Below are 23217 nucleotides of genomic sequence, written 5' to 3' on the forward strand. Positions count from 1 at the left end.
AAATGGATGAAAGCAAAGCACTAGAGAGCTCAAAAGTGGCAATTCCAGCTCCAGTACCACTACCTTTTACATACAGCTGCTTCAGTGAAACTAAACATTCATACATGAAATCAGTTAATTTTACTTGCTTTGATGAATTTCTGAGTACAGATCAACCTAAAAACATGAATTTGTCAATAAGTGCATTGAAAAAGCAATCAAATTATGGACTGTGGAAGAGATGTATGTGACCAGAATGAACGCTCATTTCCAGCAGATGATACCTAGCTCCTATCTCTACTCTAAACGCAGCTAAGAGCAGTGTTAATAGGGAATAGAATAGATGTTACCTTGATAATTTTTTTTAGGTTGCAGCAGAGATTAAAATTTATAAGGCAATAATCACTGAATAGATGCCTGTAATACGCTATCCCTACCGTGACAGCTCACCCTACACAAATTGCAGATAAGAGCGGTTTTATTAGAGAATAGAATCTATTTGAACTAGCCCTGAAAAATGCGAATAGTTTAACGTCGCAGCATCAAGGAATGTTATTTCATCAACCGTGTTGGGGAATGTAGCGGAACGTTTTGCATCTTCTCAGCCTGATATGGAGCAGACCAGGATCTTCTGTACTTACTGTACAAAGTCTCCTATCCCAGTTGTGAAATTCTGCATGCAGTGTGAGAACTCCCTATGTGACTACCACCTGACAGTCCACAACAAAGCACTGGATCATATACTGATAGAACTCACCGTTCTTGTGATCATTCTGACCCCACGCGGTGGGATTTTGCGTGGAGCCCCAGATCGAGGGAGATTATCAGTGGTCTTGTATGTCTTCCATTTTCTAATTATTGCTCCCACTGTTGATTTCTTCACTCCAAGCTGGTTGGCTATTGCAGATTCAGTCTTCCCAGCCTGGTGCAGGGCTACAATTTTGTTTCTGGTGTCCTTTGACAGCTCTTTGGTCTTCACCATAGTGGAGTTTGGAGTCAGACTGTTTGAGGGTGTGCACAGGTGTCTTTTTATACTGATAACAAGTTTAAACAGGTGCCATTACTACAGGTAATGAGTGGAGGAAAGAGGAGACTCTTAAAGAAGAAGTTACAGGTCTGTGAGAGCCAGAAATCTTGATTGTTTGTTTCTGACCAAATACTTATTTTCCACCATAATATGCAAATAAATTGTTAAAAAAACAGACAATGTGATTTTTTTTCTTAGTTTGTCTCCCATAGTTGAGGTCTACATATGATGTAAATTACAGACGCTTCTCATCTTTTTAAGTGGTGGAACTTGCACTTTTGCTGACTGACTAAATACTTTTTTGCCCCACTGTACTACAGGGTCTGCCTATGGGGTGCTGCCTTATACTATAGGGTCTACCTATGGGGGCTGCCTTATACTACAGGGTCTGCATATATAAAATACGTCAGTGGAGCAATCCAGCCACTTTCTACTGAATATATAGAAAATACATTAGCGCAGCAAGCCAGTGACTTTTTACTGCACATGACTGAATGGGGGCACAGAATGAGTGCAGCACATGACAGAATGGGGGCGCAGGATGGGAGCACCACATTACAGAAAGGGGGCACAGGATGGGAGCAGCACATGACTGAATGGGGGCACAGGATGGGAGCAGCACATGACAGGATGGGGCGCAGGATGGGAGCAGTACATGACAGAATGGGGTGCAGGATGGGAGCAGCACATTACAGAATGGGGTGCAGGATGGGAGCAGCACATGACAGAATGGGGGTGAATGATGGGAGCAGCACATGAAAGGAAGTGAGCACCACATGACAGGATGGGGACGCAAAATGAGAGCACCACGTGACAGGATTGGGGCACAGAATTGAAGTAGCACATACCAGGATGGGGCTGCACATACCAGAATGGGGGACAAGGATGGGAGCAGCACAGGACAGCATGGGGGCGCAGGATGGGAGCACCACATGACAGGATTGGGGCGCAGAATGGGAGCACATGACAGGATTGGGGCGCAGGATGGGAGCACATGACAGGATGAGGGCACAGGAAGAGAATAGCACAGGACAAGATGGAGGCGCACAAAACAGGATGAGGGGGCAGGATGGGGCTGCACATGACAGGAACGGGGTGCAGGATGGGAGTAGCATATAACAGGATGGGGGCATAAAATGGTAGCAGCACATGATAAGTTTAGGGCGCAGGATGGGAACAGCACATACCAGGATGGAGAGCATATGCCTCTATAAATGCTCACCACCCGGGTGTAGAACGGGTTCAATAGCTAGTCGGTTATAATACCCCTGGCAGCACTAAACACCTGCCACGTGTCCAGCTTGGATACCCAATAGTTGTAAGGCTCAGAGGAATCACAGAGGATGCTGGTACGGTCGGGAAGGTACTCCTTCAGCATTTTGCTAAACTTTTCCCTCCTTATCAGAGTATCCCACGCACCTGGGCCTGGATGATGGAGGAGAATGAGAAAACTGTCAAAGCCCTTTCATAGTATTCCCATGCCTCTGCTGCATCTGGGGTGTGTGTCTCCCTCGTCTCTACTCCTTGGTTGTCTAAGGAACTGTGACCTCTGCCACCAGTGTTGTCAGATGGGAATTTTTGTAAAAAATTCTTCAACTAGGGCCTTCTGGTCCTGTAACATTTTATTAGACCTCTCTGCCAAGGGAAAGAGAGGTGGAAAGTTTTCCTTGTAGGGTGGGTCTAGAAGGGTGACCAACCTCTAATGTGTTGGCCAAAATGAATACAACGCCTGGGTCATGGGAAAGGCAGTGGGACATAAACTCAGCCATTTATGCCAGGCTGCCAACAGCCAAGACTTCCCTGTCCCACCAAGAGGAAAACTGTTCTTCTCTTCCTGGTCCTACTTCTTCCTCTCCTACACTTCTTCAGAATGAAATGAACAGACAGAATGAAAGTGGTGTGGGTAGTACCATCTGTAGTGCAGGGAACCAGCTCCTGCTCCTCCTTCTCTTCATTATCCCCCAATCCGCGTTGAGAACATGAGATGAGACTGGGCTGTGTAGCATCACCTTGTATACAGTAGTTTCTTGCTCCATCTTAACTTGCTCCCATGCAAAGCCTCATCTTTAATTGTGAGCAGCAAGCAATTCAGTAGACAGAGAAGTGGGATGGTTCTGCTGAGTATGGCATCATCGCCGCTCACATCTTGGTCAAGTTCTCAAAGTTTAGAAGAACTGCACAGATGTCAGACATACAGTACATTCCCACTTATCAGCTCTTATGTACGGAGGCTGTCTGAAATACCGATGGGCATGTTAGAGCTGATATTCAACAACTGCCCTATGCTGCTCACAAAGCCTTACCAACATACAGTGGGAAAAAAAAGTATTAAGTCATCCACCAATTGTGCAAGTTCTCCCACTTAAAAAGATGAGAGAGGCCTGTAATTGACATCATAGGTAGACCACAACTTTGAGAGTCAAAATGAGAAAACAAATCCAGAAAATCACCTTTTCTGATTTGGCAAGATTTATTTTGAAAATTATGGTGGAAAATAAGTATTTGGTCATTAACAAAAGTTCATCTCAATATCTTGTTATATATCCCTTGTTGGCAATGACAGAGGTTAAATGTTTTCTGTAAGTCTTCATAAGATTGGCACATACTGTTGGTGGTATTTTGGCTCATTCCTTCATGCAGATCTCTTCTAGGGCAGTGATGTTTTGGGCCTGTCGCTACATTTACAATGTATAAAATCAGAAAATTTTTATCTTGGACAGAAGCCCTTTATAGCTCATTACAGTTCGAAAATATGTCATTGTGGCCCATTGGAACTGATTGTTCAGTAAAAGAAGAGCTCATATCTGTCCTATCTTTTAGTTATTCTCTTGTCATTCTCTCAGATGAAAGCATCAATAACTTCATATTAGTGATAAGCGAATGTGCTTGGTCATACTCGGATATTACTCGAGTATCCAGGTGCTTGGATGTGCTTGGCACTCAAAAAGCATTGTCTGATGCTCAGATGAAAGGTGAAGTGGAAGTGCTGATGATGGTACACGCAAAGGCTGAGAATGTGGTAGAGGTGCGACTGTACTTGTTGCTGGGGCAAAACAAACACGCCCGTCCATAACACATAGCTTCCTGTCCAACTTTACAGAGAGGCATGGGACACTACTTCTGAAGCCACACCAGTAAGAACATGTGGTTGGTTGGATAGCAGATAATGCTTTCAGCATACTTGCCAGCACCACCCAGTCTTCCACAAGGTCCAGACTCACCAGCCAAGAATGTGGATCACTTAATCCTCACCCTGGTCCTCCTTCCTTTCACAATGTGGAGTCCCAGGAGACCAGTGATCCCACACTAGGAAACTCTGAGGAGTTCTTTACATTATCATCTCTTGATTGTTGCCTCTCGCTCTGTATGTTCCAAGAGGGACAGGAGGATATGTTGCTTAGTGATGCACAAAAGTTAGAGCAGCCACGATCACAAGAAGATGACGGTGGGAAATGGAAAATGTTATTTAAGGAGGGAGATGATGATGAGATACAGTTGCCCATAAGTCATGTTGTTGTTAAGTCACCAAGTAAGAAGGAACAGGATAGGGCGGTGGAAAACAAATTGATTGATGACAAAGTCACTGGCCCAACCAGTAAAGCTGGCATGCAGAGCGAGAGGACAGCAGCGCTGAGAGGTAAGGATTAGCAGCACTGAAATAGGCAGGAAGAGGCAGTGGGGAGACTAGAGGGAGAAGGCGGGCAACTGACACACGTGAATTTCTCCATCAAAGAGTTAGATGTTCCCCATTGCGGCACTTTTCTAAAGAGTTCTGAGACAAAAAAATGGTAAAATGCAATCTGAGTTATGCCAGGATCAGCAGAGACCTGACCACTGAGAGCCTAACCACCACCAGCATGATCAGGCACATGTCATCTAAGCACTTGACTAAAGGCCCCTTCACATTAAGAGACGCTGCAGCGATACCGACAACGATCCGGATCGCTGCAGCGTCGCTGTTTGGTCGCTGGAGAGCTGTCACACAGACCGCTCTCCAGCGACCAACGATGCCGGTAACCAGGGTAAACATCGGGTAACTAAGCGCAGGGCCGCGCTTAGTAACCCGATGTTTACCCTGGTTACCATCCTAAAAGTAAAAAAACCAAACAGTACATACTTACCTACCGCTGTCTGTCCCCGGCGCTCTGCTCTGCACTCCTCCTGTACTGTCTGTGTGAGCTCAGCGGCCGGAAAGCAGAGCGGTGACGTCACCACTCTGCTTTCTGGCTGACCGACGCTCACAGCCAGTGCAGGAGGAGAGCAGAGCACAGCGCCGGGGACAGACAGCGGTAGGTAAGTATGTAGTGTTTGTTTTTTTACTTTTAGGATGGTAACCAGGGTAAACATCGGGTTACTAAGCGTGGCCCTGCGCTTAGTTACCCAATGTTTTCCCTGGTTACCAGTGAAGACATCGCTGGATCGGTGTCACACACGCCGATCCAGCGATGTCAGCAGGGAGTCCAGCGATGAAATAAAGTTCTGGACTTTCTTCAGCGACCAACGATCTCCCAGCAGGGGCCTGATCGTTGGTCGCTGTCACACATAACGATATCGTTGCTACGTCACAAAAAGCAACGATATCGTTAACAATATCGTTATGTGTGAAGGTACCTTTAATGGGCTGAATGCCTGGGGCCACAGTTCGTGACATCACTGCCTCTTCCCCTGTGCTAGGTGCTTGCCAAACCCCTGTCCATGACACTGGCGAAGGTGCCCCCTGCCCTGCACCTGTCCTTACACATTCTGATGCACGTCATCAGTCACTTCCAAATACTTGTCCAAGCACAGCATTGATGGCTGTTAACCATAGAAATGTTGCAGTTTAGGCTTGGAGACATGGAGGATTTCCACCGACTCATGTGGCAGCCGTCCCTCGGTACTCGGTCCCCAGCCGCCACTATTTCATCCTAGTGTGGTGCCTCAGCCTTGTACCATCACGTGTCCAGGAACATCCCCGGTGCCCTTACCAAAGCACTTACTGGGATGTTCAACTTAACTTCTGACACGTGGGGACAAGCATTTGGGGCTGTTCCTTTTCCCGGATGGCACACTGGTTGAACCTTGTGGAGGCCGGGGCCGAGTCCGACCCTGGTATTGTACATGTGCTACCGACACAAAGGATTGCTGACCCTAAATCCATCAGGGTTTGCTCCACATCCTACATCAGTTCCTGCACACCCTCCTGCTTTTCGTTATCCTTCATCTTTCATTTGTCATCTCAGAGCGTGTCGCCCACATAAGCTGGAAGCTCTGCAGCACTGCCTCAACGAAGCAACAACAGGCTTTGCTGAAGTTAATTTGTCTAGGAGACAAACAGCAGACTGCAGAGTTGCTGAAAGGAATAAAGGCCCCTTCACATTTAGCGACGCTGCAGCGATACCGACAACGATCCGGATCGCTGCAGCGTCGCTGTTTGGTCGCTGGAGAGCTGTCACACAGACCGCTCTCTAGCGACCAATTATGCCGGTAACCAGGGTAAACATCGGGTAACTAAGCGCAGGGCCGCGCTTAGTAACCCGATGTTTACCCTGGTTACCATGCTAAAAGTAAAAAAAAACAAACACTAGATACTTACCTACAGCCGTCTGTCCTCCAGCACTGCGCTCTGCTTCTCTGCTCTCCTCTTGTACTGTCTGGGAGCCGGAAAGCAGAGCGGTGACGTCACCGCTCTGCTTTCCGGCTCACAGCCAGTACAGGAGGAGTGCAGAGCGCAGCGCTGAAGGACAGACAGTGGTAGGTAAGTATCTAGTGTTTGGTTTTTTTTACTTTTAGCATGGTAACCAGGGTAAACATCGGGTTACTAAGCGCGGCCCTGCGCTTAGTTACCCAATATTTACCCTGGTTACCAGTGAAGACATCGCTGGATCGGTGTCACACACGCCGATCCAGCGATGTCTCCAGGGAGTCCAGCGACGAAATAAAGTTCTGGACTTTCCTCAGCGACCAACGATCTCCCAGCAGGGGCCTGATCATTGGTCGCTGTCACACATAACGATTTCATTAACGATATCGTTGCTACGTCACAAATAGCAACGATATCGTTAACAATATCGTTATGTGTGAAGGTACCTTAACAGAACAGACAGATCAGTGGCTTTCCCCACTGAACCTACAACCAGGCATGGTCATGTGTGATAATGGCCGTAAACGGGTGGTTGTTGCGCAGCTTGGCAAGCTCACAAATTTGTCATGCTTGGACCACTTGCTCAACTTTCTGGAAACCTATCCAGGTTTGAAAGAGCTACTTGTCAAGGTACTCCACATGAGTGCTCATTTACGCAACTCAGTGCTGCCGCAGGGCATGCAAGTGCAAGCTCATTGGCAGCAAAGGCCAGTTGTTGAATCACCAAATAAAGCAAGATTTCCAGCTCCAGGACGTAAATATAAAAATATTGTATCTTTATTCCATAATTTAAAATAGCAAATGCTGACAAAAAAATGGAGAAAAAAATCACATGGGAGTCATAACTGAATGCGTTTCGAACACTAGGTTCTTAGTCCTCAGAAGAAAGAGAGGCAGGTCACATTTCCTTATGTGAAACCTCCACAGGTGAAGAAATATTTAACACACCGAAGCAAAAAAAAATGTGAACTGGAGACCTCTATTAAAAATAGCAGACATTTATTATACACAATAAATATTAATTAAAACACAAAAATTATAAGATTGTACATGATCGGACAACATATGGTACAATACAGTCAAAAGTGGCATCAATAATAAAAAATAATTTTATTACATAATTATTCTCAAGAAAGCCGTTTTACGTATATAGAGATGGAATTTTACAAGATGTCTACCCAAGTGGACTCATTATGTAAATGTAAATACATGGAAGAGGAAAGGAAAGAAATATATATGCCTCTGTTAATTTATACAAAATCTGTTCAGAACTACAGTAGATGATTATCTGTGTTTTTATTACACTGTCATCTGGTGGCAGTTCAAGGAATGGTATCCTATCAACAATTCAGAGCAAATCTCACTTCCACATCCTTATTAAAGTTCATTATATGTGAATTGAGGAGATTGCCGAGCACCACTGATTCACCACACCACATATAAACTTTAAAACGACATACCACAAGTTCAGTACCGATAGACCATGTGCAGGGACCCCTAACGGACATTTCACATTCTTGTTTCTTCCGAAGGGGTGTCACTTTCTTCTCAATATTTGAATGTGGCACTACAGTTGGTGCTTTCAAAGGGTCTATGGATGACCCTGCTTTTAATTTGTGTCTGGCTTTACACTGTCGGCAGAGCCTTTATGAGTGTAGGCGTACATCAACACTTTCTTCTCAATATTTGAATGATGCCCTCCAGCATGGATGACCTTGCTTCTTTTGGCAGGCTTTGTACTGTGTGCCAAGCTTTTTTGAGTATAGGAGTTCCACAGCTACACTTTATTCACAATATTTGAATAAGGAACTACAGTTGGTGCCTTCAAGGGTGTATGGATGACCCTGCTTGAAATTTTTGGCAGGCTTTTTACTTAGTGCATAGCCTTTATGAGTCTAGGACTACCACTACCTGATAATTTGAACAGAATGTGTATGAGGCCTGCGTTTATGTCTAATCCAGGGTGTATGTGAGTCCCTCTTCCATCTAATTTTTGTCAGTTCTTGCTTCTTTCATAAATTACACTGAAATTTCACATTTAATAAAAATGTCAATTTTAGTTTTCTTAAATTACTTTTCTTTAAAAAAAAAAAAATCATTTTAAAATTTGCCTTATATACAAATCATTATACAGGAAAGAATGCTTCATAACATTTTTTTTCCTGTAAACTGAAATTTCTCTTTGATTTTGAATGTTTTATTGTCAGAGTCCTTAAAGTGGAGTAAAAGTGTGACACATTGTTTTCAACAGCAATCTGGGATTCATAGATGCTTCAAGAGGTCTTCCCCATGCTGTTCTCCTTCCATTCAGGCTGCCGTCACACTAGCAGTATTTGGTCAGTATTTTACATCAGTATTTGTAATCCAAAACCAGGAGTGGGTGATAAATGCAGAAATGGTGCATATGTTTCTATTATACTTTTCCTCTATTTGTTCCACTCCTGGTTTTGGCTTACATATACTGATGAAAAATACTGACCAAATACTGCTAGTGTGACGGCAGCCTAACACTTCTTTTTATCCATTTCAACATTTTCACTGCCCCCCAGACTTCCTTGTAAGGTCTGCTGGAAAAATGCTCGGATTTCCCATTGACACTCATTATACTCGCTACTCGAAACGAGCATCAGACCATTACAAATTGCTTGGTTTGAGTAACGAGCATCCGAGCATTTTAGTGCTCACTAGGGATGAGCGAGTATATTTGCAAGTATTCGGTACTCGGTGAGTAATGCGGTATTCGGAACATAGCGCAATATTCAGATCTCCCGCCCAGCACATTCGCCAAATATATAAACTGTATATATACAGTATATATGTCAATGATACATATATATATCTTTGTATTTAATAAAATAATCTTTTAGGGGAAAAAAAATGTGGTGGGCTCCCGTGCAATTTTCTCCACCAGAGAGGGAAAGCCAGCGACTGGGGGCCGCTGTTTATGGCTTAGTAATACCTATAGATCTTTCCTGGCTATGAATATCAGCCTGCAGCTGTATATTTAGCCTTTACTGGCTATTAAAATAGCCCCCCCCCCAAAAAAAAAAAAAAAAAATGATGTGGGGTCCCCTATAATTAATGGCCAGAAAAAGGCTATGCAGACAGCTGCGGGCTGATATTCATAGCCTAGGAAGGGACCATGGTTATTGCCTCCCCCCTCCCCCCAGCTACAAACACCGGCTCACAGCCACCCCAGAAATGGTGCATCTCATTTATTCATCAGTGGTTTACAGCCAGGGCGGTCGCATTAGAACCTCCGCTGGGACAGGTATGGGCATATTGTTGTTTTTTTTTCATTTTTTAGAGGAGATTGAGGGTGTCGCATGGATTAGGAGGACAATAAAGATGGTAAACTGTGTTTATTGTTTAATTTCATTAAAATACTTTTTTTCTGGCTGTATCTTTTTATAACGCATTAACAACTATAGGATTAGTAATGGATAGGTGTCTTATTGCTACAGGGCAGTGGGAAGAGAGTCTAAGTACCAGAATTGGCGCATCTTACAGATGCTCCATGTTTGGGGAAGCTGTGAGCCGGTGTTTGTAACCAGGGGGGCCAATAAACATTGTCCCTTCTTAGGCTATGAATATCAGCCCGTAGCTGTCTGCATAGCCTTTTCTGGCTATTATTAATAGGGGGCCCACCATCATTTTTTTTTGGGGGGCACCACTATTTTAATAGCCAGTAAAGGCTAAATATACAGCTCCGGGCTGAGATTCATAGCCTGGGAAGATCCATGGGTATTAACCCCTTCCTAAGCTATAAACATCAGCTCCTAGTCACTGGCTTTCCTTCTCTGGCGCAGAAAATTGCGATGGAGCCCATGCCATTTTTTCCCCGAAAAGATTATTTTTTTAAATACATACAAGTCCCATAATTTGCACACACACACTCTGCTAATTGTATTGGTCACACACATCTATGTATCAAACTATTCTGCATGGATTTACTGTATGTAACCATGTATCCTATCCTTTCTGCTCCTGCATTGATTTTACAGAAGCCGACAAATGAATTACCGGCTAATCTTCTATCTATATCTCTATGCAATATAAAGATATGTATATACAGTACAGACCAAAAGTTTGGACACACCTTCTCATTTAAAGATTTTTCTGTATTTTCATGACTGTGAAAATTGTACTTTCACACTGAAGGCATCAAAACTATGAACTAACACACGTGGAACTATATACTTAACAAAAAAGTGTGAAACAACTGAAATTATGTCTTATATTCTAGGTTCTTCAAAGTAGCCACCTTTTGCTTTGATGACTGCTTTGCGCACTCTTGGCATTATCTTGATGAGCTTCAAGAGCTAGTCACCAGGAATGGTCTTCCAACAATCTTGAAGGAGTTCCCAGAGATTCTTAGCACTTGTTGACCCTTTTGCCTTCACTCTGCGGTCCAGATAACCCCAACCATCTCAATTGGGTTCAGCTCTGGTGACTGTGGAGGCCAGGTTATCTGGCATAACATCCCATCACTCTCCTTCTTGGTCAAATATACACTGTATATACGTGTATCACTGACATATATATACGTATATATATATATATACATATACCTATTCTATATATATGTATATATTCTATCTATTCTATTCTAACCTGTCAGTGTGATTTTACTGTAGCCGCATATGAATTGCCGGCTTTTCAAAGGACACTGGTGCTTAAAAATTGGACAGCTTTGCATGGTTTGAGTGCTGTGCAATTTTTTTCTCGCACCAATTGACTTGCATTGGACTTGCTACTCGTTACGAACACCCAAGTATTAGGACCTAATCTTTACGAGTATAGCAAGTCTGACTATTTCACCACTCGCTCATCCCTAGTGCTCGCTCATCATTACTTCATATGTAAGTCCAACCAAAAAGGAGAAGACACAGTAATTGTTTAACTTACCATTCGAAGTTTCTGTCCTGTTAGTATACATGGTTGTATAATTGGTTGTTGAAGCAGTTTTTTCAGTAGCATGTGCATCACCTGCAGAAAATATATTAATGTCATCATGTGTGCTGAAAAACAAGTAAAAAACATTTGAAAACTGAAACTATTAAATGTCACTATAGATTTTAGGGAATTGATAAAATGAGCTGATATGTGTGTAACACTATTTATGACAATTAGAAACTTTCATCCCGCGCTCCGTAGGAGGGGCTTATTCTATAGTGAACCCCAGGAAGAAGCCAGCAGTGAAACGCGCGTTAGGGTGGGGAGACGCCACCTTTCATATTCTCCAGGTAGATATACTACATATACCTTATTTTATTAGCTGTACCCCATCATTATTGAGTACTCACATGCATGTATTATCTCAGGGGATTGCCGTTTATAATTAGGTTCTTGCTATTTGCTTCATTTATCATTGCAGACTGTTTCATCAGAGTAAATCTGACAGGGTAAATCTGACAGGGAGAAGGACTTGGGGATCCTAGTTAATGATAAACTTACCTGGAGCAGCCAGTGCCAGGCAGCAGCTGCCAAGGCAAACAGGATCATGGGGTGCATTAAAAGAGGTCTGGATACACATGATGAGAGCATTATACTGCCTCTGTACAAATCCCTAGTTAGACCGCACATGGAGTACTGTGTCCAGTTTTGGGCACCGGTGCTCAGGAAGGATATAATGGAACTAGAGAGAGTACAAAGGAGGGCAACAAAATTAATAAAGGGGATGGGAGAACTACAATACCCAGATAGATTAGCGAAATTAGGATTATTTAGTCTAGAAAAAAGACGACTGAGGGGCGATCTAATAACCATGTATAAGTATATAAGGGGACAATACAAATATCTCGCTGAGGATCTGTTTATACCAAGGAAGGTGACGGGCACAAGGGGGCATTCTTTGCGTCTGGAGGAGAGAAGGTTTTTCCACCAACATAGAAGAGGATTCTTTACTGTTAGGGCAGTGAGAATCTGGAATTGCTTGCCTGAGGAGGTGGTGATGGCGAACTCAGTCGAGGGGTTCAAGAGAGGCCTGGATGTCTTCCTGGAGCAGAACAATATTGTATCATACAATTATTAGGTTCTGTAGAAGGACGTAGATCTGGGTATTTATTATGATGGAATATAGGCTGAACTGGATGGACAAATGTCTTTTTTCGGCCTTACTAACTATGTTACTATGTTACTTTTTATTACATTATTTCACATAAAGCAGATAGCTTTGGCTGTGTGTATACCTGGCTAATAATATGTTTGTGGAATTTTGTGAGTCATTTTCTGCTTTTTTTTACTTTCTTTTTTCTACTGTTGTATAACATTTTTTAAAGGATTATTAATAAATATTGTAATTTTTACATGTTCTGGATCTCTTCGTGCTTCTATTGAGGAATGTCAGTAGAAGGGTGACCATATGATTATGTTTGAAGTGCCAGTCCTATATTAATTTTGGAAACATTCTTGTTGTTAATCTACATATATATGTATTCTATGTGCATATATCCATTCTATTCTAACCTGTCACTCTGTGATTATACTGTACGCGCCACATGAATTGCAGGCTTTTATTCTATCTATCTATCATATATATCTAATATAGAAAGCTGAACGTGTGTGTGTATGTATGTGTGTGTGTGTGTGTGTACAGTTAGGTCCATATATATTTGGACAGAGACAACATTTTTCTAATTTTGGTTATAGACATTACCACAATGCATTTTAAACAAAACAATTCAGATGCAGTTGAAGTTCAGACTTTCAGCTTTCATTTGAGGGTATCCACATTAAAATTGGATGAAGGGTTTAGGAGTTTCAGCTCCTTAACATGTGCCACCCTGTTTTTAAAGGGACCAAAAGTAATTGGACAGAGTCAATAATTTTAAATTAAATGTTCATTTTTAGTACTTGGGTTGAAAACCCTTTGTTGGCAATGACTGCCTGAAGTTTTGAACTCATGGACATCACCAGATGCTGTGTTCCCTCCTTTTTGAAGCTCTGCCAGGCCTTCACTGCGGTGGTTTTCAGTTGATGTTTGTTTGTGGGCCTTTCTGTCTGAAGTTTAGTCTTTAACAAGTGAAATGCATGCTCAATTGGGTTGAGATCAGGTGACTGACTTGGCCATTCAAGAATATTCCACTTCTTTGCTTTAATAAACTCCTGGGTTGCTTTGGCTTTATGTTTTGGGTCATTGTCCATCTGTAGTATGAAACGACGACCAATCAGTTTGGCTGCATTTGGCTGGATCTGAGCACACAGTATGGCTCTGAATACCTCAGAATTCATTCGGCTACTTCTGTCCTGTGTCACATCATCAATAAACACAAGTGACCCAGTGCCACTGGCAGCCATGCATGCCCAAGCCATCACACTGCCTCTGCCATGTTTTACAGATGATGTGGTATGCTTTGGATCATGAGCTGTACCACGCCTTTGCCATACTTTTCTCTTTCCATCATTCTGGTAGAGGTTGATCTTGGTTTCATCTGTCCAAAGAATGTTCTTCCAGAACTGTGCTGGCTTTTTTAGATGTTTTTTAGCAAAGTCCAGTCTAGCCTTTTTATTCTTGATGCTTATGAGTGGCTTGCACCGTGCAGTGAACCCTCTGTATTTACTTTCATGCAGTCTTCTCTTTAAGGTAGATTTGGATATTGATACGCCGACCTCCTGGAGAGTGTTGTTCACTTGGTTGGCTGTTGTGAAGGGGTTTCTCTTCACCATGGAGATTATTCTGCGATCATCCACCACTGTTGTCTTCTGTGGGCACCCAGGTCTTTTTGCATTGATGAGTTCACCAGAGCTTTCTTTCTTTCTCAGGATGTACCAAACTGTAGATTTTGCCACTCCTAATATTGTAGCAATTTCTCGGATGGGTTTTTTCTGTTTTCGCAGCTTAAGGATGGCTTGTTTCACCTGCATGGAGAGCTCCTTTGACCACATGTTTTCTTCCCAGCAAAACCTTCCAAATGCGTGCACCACACCTCAAATCAACTCCAGGCCTTTTATCTGCTTAATTGAGAAATACATAACGAAGGGATTGCCCACACCTGTCCATGAAATAGCCTTGGAGTCAATTGTCCAATTACTTTTGGTCCCTTTAAAAACAGGGTGGCACATGTTACGGAGCTGAAACTCCTAAACCCTTCATCCACTTTTAATGTGGATACCCTCAAATGAAAGCTGAAAGTCTGAACTTCAACTGCATCTGAATTGTTTTGTTTAAAATTCATTGTGGTAATGTCTATAACCAAAATTAGAAAAATGTTGTCTCTGTCCAAATATATATGGACCTAACTGTATATCCGGGATTGGCATCTGCACCGTCGCAGCTACAGCCAGAAAATTTTGCACAGTCACACGTCTAGACCCCGTGAGCGTCATAGGCTATGTTGTGAGGCGAAATTTTAACCCCACGCGTTCCAATTGACCAAACAATTTTGCCCCTATCTACATAATGGGGAAAAAGTGAAAGGAAAAGTGTTGGAGGCAAATTGACAGCCAGGAGGAGATGGCATACAGGTATATACTATATACAGGGGAGATGATATACAGCTAAAATTTTATATACAGGAGGAGATGACATACAGGTATATACTATATACAGGGGAGATGACCTACAGGTATGTACTATATACAAGGGAGATGACTTACAGGTATATCTAATTTATAAAGCTGTGAGTGTGTGTGTATGTCCGGGATTGGCATCTGCACCGTCACAGCTACAGCCACAAAATTTTGCACAGTCACACATCTGGACCCTGAGAGCGTCATAGGCTATGTTGTGAGGTGAAAGTTTAACCCTGCGCATTCCAATTCACCAAACAATTTTGCCTCTATCTACATAATGGGGAAAAAGTGAAAGGAGAAGTGTTGGAGGCAAATTGACAGGTACCAGATGTGAACAAAGGGGACTTAAAGAGTGAGAGCGATGGCGCCAAAGAGTATATACCGTACAGTTGCTAAGTTGGGGCCCCGACATGGGATACTCACCACACACAGGGATATGAACACACACACACAAAATGCGCCACACACTACCACGTGCCTGAACACATAGACCACCCTCAGCACACATTTCACCACAAATACACCAACCTCGCCACATAAAAGTCGAAACATAAAAGTCGCTGCTCAAAACTCGCCATTCGCAAAACACACCACGTGCAAAACTAGGCTCACGCAAAACTTGCCACACGTGCAAAACTCACCTCATGGAATACTCGCCACACGCGGAAAAATTGCCACATGCACAAAAGTTGCAACACATGCAAAAGTTGCCTCACACAAAACTTGCACATACTCATAACGCACCACACATAAAACTCGCCACGCACAAAACTCGCCATGCGCAAAACTTGCTGCACACAACTTGCTACACTAAGCTGTCACATGCAACTCGACACAAAAAGTTGCTAAACGCATGTCGCCACACAAAACTCATCTCACAAAAGTCTCTACATGCATGTCGCCACACGCAACTCAACACACACAACTTGACACATGAAACTCGCCCTAAAACACACACAAGTCTGGTATTATCCTTCAAAAATAATAATCTGATTAATAACCAGACAAACTACAAGAGCAACAACTGTACCATATAGAAATATGCAGCTGTCAGTCACATGACCTGTCTATTATGTGTATGCGTGAGCTAATATATACTGCCAGGGGGGAGGGCTTCCTGTTGGCTGGGGATTTATCGGGCTGCCAATTTAGCTTACAAATACTGAGGTAAAAATACTGAGCAAATAACGTGTGAACGAGGTCTAATACAGGAGGAGATGACACACAGATATATACCATATACAGGATGAGATGACACATAGGTATATACTATATACAGGGGAGATGACACACACATATATACTATATACAGGGGAGATGACACAGGTATATACTATATACAGGAGGAGATGACATACAGGTATATACTATATACAGGAGGAGATGACACACACATATATACACTATATACAGGAGCAGATGACACACAGGTATATACTATATATACAGGGGAGATGACACACACAGGTATATACTATATACAGGAGGAGATGACACACAGGTATATACTATATACAGGAGCAGATGACACACAGGTATATACTATATACAGGAGGAGATGACTTACAGGTATATACTATATACAGGAGTAGATGACATACAGGTATATACTATATAAAAGAGGAGATGACACATAGGTATATAGAGGAGGAGATCACATACAGCAGGTATATACTATATACAGGGGAGATGACATACAGGTGTATACTATATACAGGAGATGACATACAGGTATATACTATATATAGGAGGAGATGACATACAGGTATATAGTATATAAAGAAGAGATGACATATATAGTATAACTGACAGCACTGCTCTGAATCAGTGGACTACTGTTGTGAATTCAGCTTTTGGGCTCCCTCCGGTGGTTGTAGAGGGTAATGCAGTTGTGCCTGGACTGCAGGAGTGGACAGGTGTATCTACTAATTGCAAAACTGACTGGGGTATATAGCTTTGCAGGACTCATTAGTCCTTTCCAGTTGTCAATGTTTCTTGGGAAGTGTTGGATCTTTGTCTGGCTTGTTCTGGAAGGATTCACTTCCCTGCTGGTCTCTCCAGTTTGCTGTGCTTTTCTACAAAGATAAGTCCTGGCTTTGTTTTTGCTGTCCACCTGCAGTGGACCTTATAGTTCTGTGCTTTTTCATGTTTTTGTCTTGTCCAGTTTAGTCTGTGAAGGATTTTTTGCAGCCTAGCTATTTCTCTGGAGATGCAGATATACCCCCCATGTCTTTGTCCCCCAAGTCAGATGTGGTGATCCGTATTTTCTGCGATGGATATTTTCTAGTGTTTTTATACTGACCGCATAGTACTCTGTTCTATTCTTTCTTTTTAGCTAGTATGACCTCCTATGCTAAAATCTGATTTCATATCTGCGTATGTTATTTCCCTCTCCTCTCACAGTCAATATTTGTGGGGGGCTATCTATCCTTTGGGGATTTTCTCTGAGGCAAGATAGGTTTCCTGTTTCTGTCTTTAGGGGTAGTTAGATCTTAGGCTGTGCCGAGGGGTCTGGGGAGTGTTAGGTACCCCCCACGGCTACTTCTAGTTGCGCTGCTAGGTTCAGGGTTTGCGGTCAGTACAGGGACCACCTTCTCCAGAGTCCGTCTCATGCTGCTCCTAGGCCATCAGATCATACTACAGTACTACAGTCTTCTCTTTTCTAGACTTTCAGTATTACTGTCTGCGATCCCTACACTGATCAGTTCTCCATGACTCAATAATAAAGAAATAGTTTTCAAATCATAGAAAGAGGGCCATTTTGTCACGTGTTCTGTTTTTCCTGCAATATAGTTCACAGAAATGTACGATACAATTGTAGTTGGTGTCTACTGCATGGATATTTATGATCCAGGCAGCCAGCTCCCTTCATGGTCATTTGCCGACACAGGAAGCTCTCTCCTATGTCAATTCCAAAGCAGAAATTAAGATGCCAGACAGGTACTGACAGTACGGCCCTAGTTTGCAGCTAACAGCAAGATATGCTGGCTCCGATTCATCATTTGCATTATTTTAAATCACTTTCCTTTTATGGCACCAAATTCTTTAAAATGGTGCACACAGTTCATGAATTTTGCAGTCAAAATGTGGTCTTTTTTTCTCTCTTGAATTCTTTTTGTGAGTTTTTCAAAATCACACACAAATTGTGCCAGGAAACTGGCATAGTAAAAAATACATTGAAAGGAAGTGGGCGATATAATAGTTGCGCCATATTTAGCATTTTTAAAGAAGTCACAATTAATAAATCAAGCAAAAACATCTGGAATCACTAAACTCTGCCCACAAAGCGATAAAAACCAAACCGATGACCACATATAAAATATACATTAAAAAAAGGTGCAAATAGAATAATGAATTGGTTGCAAACCAAAAAAAAGGTGCAACACACACAAAACTAAACAAAGAATATAAGCAAAGGCAATGACGACATTTTAATATTATATCCTCTCCTTTATTTGGAAGATTATGTTTAAAACTATGTATCTAATGCACTTTTAAGTCTTACCTGTAGAAGTTGTTGTATTAGATGTAGTTTTGGTAGTGGAATGTGTTGTAGAGTTGGGTGATGTGGTTGTTTTGGTAGACACGGATAAATGGTTTGCTGAAATACAGGAATATGTATAACGTATATATGAGGACGCTTACATTTAAGCTTTAACATTTTCTTTCTTGTTGAATTTTTTTGTCTGAAATTCCAAAATTCAAATATTAGTATTTTAATGCATTTATGACATACAGTACGCTGTATATTTATGGCGCAAGTCGGCAGCAAGTGTATGGAGCAGGCTCACGCCAGCGAGCCAACCCCATACCTGGCAGGCGATGGCTGTGCATTACAGCCAGGACCTGCAACTAAGGCTGCAGTCACACTAGCAGTATTTGGTCAGTATTTTACATCAGTATTTGTAAGCCAAAACCAGGAGTGAGTGATAAATGCAGAAGTGGTGCATATGTTTCTATTATACTTTCCCTCTAATTGTTTCACTCCTGGTTTTGGCTCACAAATACTGATGTAAAATACTGACCAAATACTGCTAGTGTGATGGCAGCCTAACAATCATAGATGGAGCAGAGTTTCGCCCATGATTGTTAACCTGCTAAATGCCACTGTCAATCTCTGACAGCGGCATTTAACTCACGCCAACAAGCATGAGTGTCCTTCTGCTCATCGGGGACATGACATGATAGTGGGTCGCTAATGGGCTGTCATGACAGCTGGGGATCAGTTAATGACTCCTTTGAAACTCTGCATGTGGCCAAGCTTCAAAGAAGACTGTGATTTCTGCTACGTACAGCGATGCGAACGTTCGCATCTTCAAACTTAGCAAAGTCATTAAAGTGTTAAAAAAAGTTATGAAAAAAATACAAAAATAAATAAAAGTTAAAATCACCCCTTAGTGAAAATAAAGATATTACATTTATAAAAAAAAAAAATACACATATTTTGTGTCACCGCATTCAGAAAAGTCCGAGCTATCAAAATATAAAAACAATTAACCCGATTGGCAAACACTATAAATGGAAAAAATTCAATAATGACAAAATTATGGCTTTTTGGTCATCACAATTCCAGAAAAAATGCTGTAACAAGCTATCAAAAAGTCACATCTATCCCAAAATAGTAGTAATAAAAATCTTGTCTCACCCCACAAAAAATTAGCCATAATACAGCTCCATCGTCCAAAAAATAAAAAATATTACGGGTCTCCGAAAAATGGCGACACAACTTAAAAAATGTATTTTGCAAACTTCAGATTTTTTTTCAACACTAAAATAAAAGAATTGTCATGTTTGGTTTCACCATAATCACATTGATGAGGAGAATTGTACTTTATGGTCATTTTTATGTACATCGTAAAAACAACTCCCAAATGTCAGAATTGTGGTTTTTTTTCACAATTTCACCGCACTTGCAATGTTTTTCCAGTTTTCGAGTACAGTATGTGTTAAAATGAACGGTGTCATTCAAAAGTACAACTCGTCCTGCAATAAACAAGCCCTTATATGTCTATGTGGACAGAAAAATAAGAAAGTTATGGCTCTGGAAAGAAGGGGAGGAAAAAAAACAAATTGGGCTGCTACGTGAAGGGGATAGCTGATATAAATAATATATGTCCATTGGTTAAAGGGAGGTGTCGGGGGGTCCTTCTCCGATATCACACAATCAACAGAGCTAGAGTATAGTAAACAATTCCAAGACCTTTATTTAGGCAAAAATCTGAAAGGTCCATATATAATCCACCACAAAGGATAAAATAGTCCAGAATCCGAATGCAGTTCAGTAACAGGATAAAAGTCCAACAGTCCAGCAGACAGAGGATGATATAGTTCATATACTATTCTCTCTCTCTGAGGTGCTGTGAACACATCATCATTCCACACAGGACTGATCTGTGTCTCACCTCACTGATATTTTTAAAAGTCCCTTTCCTCATTCACAGGTAAAGGGGGGCGGTTATAGGGGCTCATTTTTTCAACAAGCTAGGTCAATATGTCATTAGCATATTAGCAAACAATAGAGTACTGTGGGGGCTGATATCAGTTGGCAGCAACAGCCATTCATCAATTAGCAAATAACTCATCCCACAAGAGAACACCATGAAAATAAGTAAAACAGAGATATACACAAAAATGATACCCACAAAGCATATCACACTATCACAACCTCCCCCCTCATAATAAGTGAGAATGCCATGAGGTCTACACAGATTTCGGGCCTGCTCACTTTAGTCCACTTTCCTCCACTGTTTATAGTTCCTTGTCCAGTGGCAGGGGTTGCAATAATCATGAGCACTTGTCCATAAACTCCCAGGTCCTGGATTTACGGTCATACCAGGTGTTTTGACTGGACTGGGCCATTCGCTGATGTTCATTAGCCAAGGTAGCTAGCTGGGCGACACAGTCTCTGAACTCTAGAACGTAGGGAATGATAGGCATTCCGGTGCCTGCGATATCTCCCTCCAATTGTTCTTTCAGAAGAGTTAAAGGCCTGCAGACCTTCATGCCAAGCGGATTGCTCCTCGGTGAGGTCCGGATGTCGTGGTGCTTGAGGGGCTTGTAGTCAAGTGACTGCTCCCACAAAATTACACTGTAACTCCCCAATGTCATTTCCAAGGAGGATATCTGCAGGAAGTCCTCCCATAACTCCAATCCAACACAGTTTTTCTCCAAAACCATAATCCAAACGTACCAAAGCTTGCTGTATATATTTATGGACACACGCAGCAGTTCAGTCACCAGTTGTTCTCAGCCTGGACGGTCGCATCTTTGCACCATCCAGGTTGAAAACTGTTTATCCCCCAAACATGGATTATGGTGTGGGACAGAACGACGGATAGGTGAGTGATATTGTTGCTTTTTATTTTTGTTTTCTTAGTGGAGATGAAGGATCCAGTGGAATAAAGCGTCAGGTGAGTATATTACTCTGTTTGTTATTTTTAAATAAAAAAGTAAAAGTGTGTTTTGTTTTATTTCAAATAAAAGACTTTATTTCAGTTTTGTGTTTATTTACCATGTAACTATAGGATTGTATAGTTATATCCCCCCATAATCCTGTAGAATGTATGTCCACAAGGGCAGGGTCCTCTTCCCTCTGTACCAGTCTGTCATTGTTATTTTGTTTACTGTAAGTGATATTTGTATTTTAATGCAACCCCTTCTCATGTACAGCACCGTGGAATTAATGGTGCTATATAAATTAATAAAAATAATAAAAATAAATAATAATAATTAATAATTATATGGTAATGGTAGTTATAGACGCCTCTCCATTAGTAATCCATGGGCTTGAAGTCACCGAACAATAAAAATGTGACATCAACCCTACAAATATGAACCCTGCTTGCCACCGCTACAGGGCAAGTGGGAAGAGCCAGGCAAAGCACCAGAATTGGCGCATCTAATAAATCTAATTTAATAAATCGCATGGTCTTCAACCGCCACCTCAAAGCAAGTGAGGACGTACTGGGCCGCAGGCCCTTAAGGGAGGACGACATGACAGGGTTGATAGGGACCATAGGGAGTGAACAAAAAGAAATGGGTTAGGATGAAGGGGGTAGTAGATTTGAATTTTGGGTCTGGGATTGGGCTATGGGGAAAGTAGGTGGGAATAGGGTGGAGCCAGGGGGGCTAGTATAAATGGGGGCATCCATATTAGAGGAGCAACCATTTTGGTGCCCTCTTAGCAGCGAAACAAGCTCTGTAGGGTGGTCTAGGAACAATGGACCTTGAGGCAATTTTGCAGCATCTGAGGGATGCGGCTAGGACCAGGGGTGCAGTCTGGCTGCAGGCGTCATTGCAGGGCCTGCTACCCGACGGGGGAACCGGGCCTCCTCAGCAACTGAATGCGGGCTGCCGGCCTCGGAGATCTAGGCCTCCGGAGCGCCTGAGCCCCGAGGTTATCCCCCCAGGCCCGGCGCCGTATGAGGAGCCCCTCCGGGGACCCTCAGGCTGAAGCTGCAGGCCTAAGGCGCACGGTCAGGGAGCCGGTAGGAATCCTCTAGCTTGGCGGGGCCTATAGCGGGGGGGGTGTCGGCCTCTCCTTCATCCGGATCGTTTGGATCGACTCAGGAACCAGGACTTGGGGCGGCGGGTGCACAGCCGAGAATGGGCCCGGCTCAGCAGCGTGGTACGGCGCGAGGGACCAGGTGAGGGCCTGCTCAATGGGCGCCTCCATCTTCATCGTGGCAGGGGAGGTCTGCCCACTTACCGAGATCGACAGATGCTGAGGAGCTAGGTACGGGAGCGGCGGAGGGCCCATCCGTTCGGGCCTCCGCTCGGCGAGATGTAGGAGGCCGGCGGGTGGTGGCAGCAGAGGAACGCAGAGCGGTTGGTGATGGGCACCGCTATGGCTCCGCCCACTCGCTAGCCACTGCTGCTGAACATGCGAGCTGCAGCGGCCAGCCTGACACTGCACCCTCACCGGCTGGCAGGGGAAACAGCTGGGGGAGGGTTACTCAAGGGCCCTTTGGTCAGCAGAGGCGGCGAGCAGGTTAGATTTAAGGGGGGCGGCGATGTTAGCAGGGGCAGGTTACCCACACAACTTGGGCTTCCCATACGCCCTGGATCGCCCAGG

General features: G+C 43.0%; 1 protein-coding gene across 1 annotated transcript in view; it reads right to left on the reverse strand.

The window, feature by feature from the left end:
• The window catches only part of CIST1 (colon, intestine and stomach enriched 1), a 168021-nt gene that overhangs the window by 12425 nt on the left and 132379 nt on the right, over nucleotides 1–23217 (reverse strand). Inside the window, exons 3-4 of the mRNA XM_069745691.1 lie at nucleotides 18649–18744; nucleotides 11538–11618 (exon numbers count right to left, since the gene is read on the reverse strand). Coding sequence (XP_069601792.1) covers nucleotides 11538–11618; nucleotides 18649–18744 — 177 coding nt within the window. The remainder of the gene's footprint in view (nucleotides 1–11537; nucleotides 11619–18648; nucleotides 18745–23217) is intronic.

Source organism: Ranitomeya imitator, chromosome 1 (assembly GCF_032444005.1).
Source record: "Ranitomeya imitator isolate aRanImi1 chromosome 1, aRanImi1.pri, whole genome shotgun sequence".
NCBI lineage: Eukaryota > Metazoa > Chordata > Amphibia > Anura > Dendrobatidae > Ranitomeya > Ranitomeya imitator.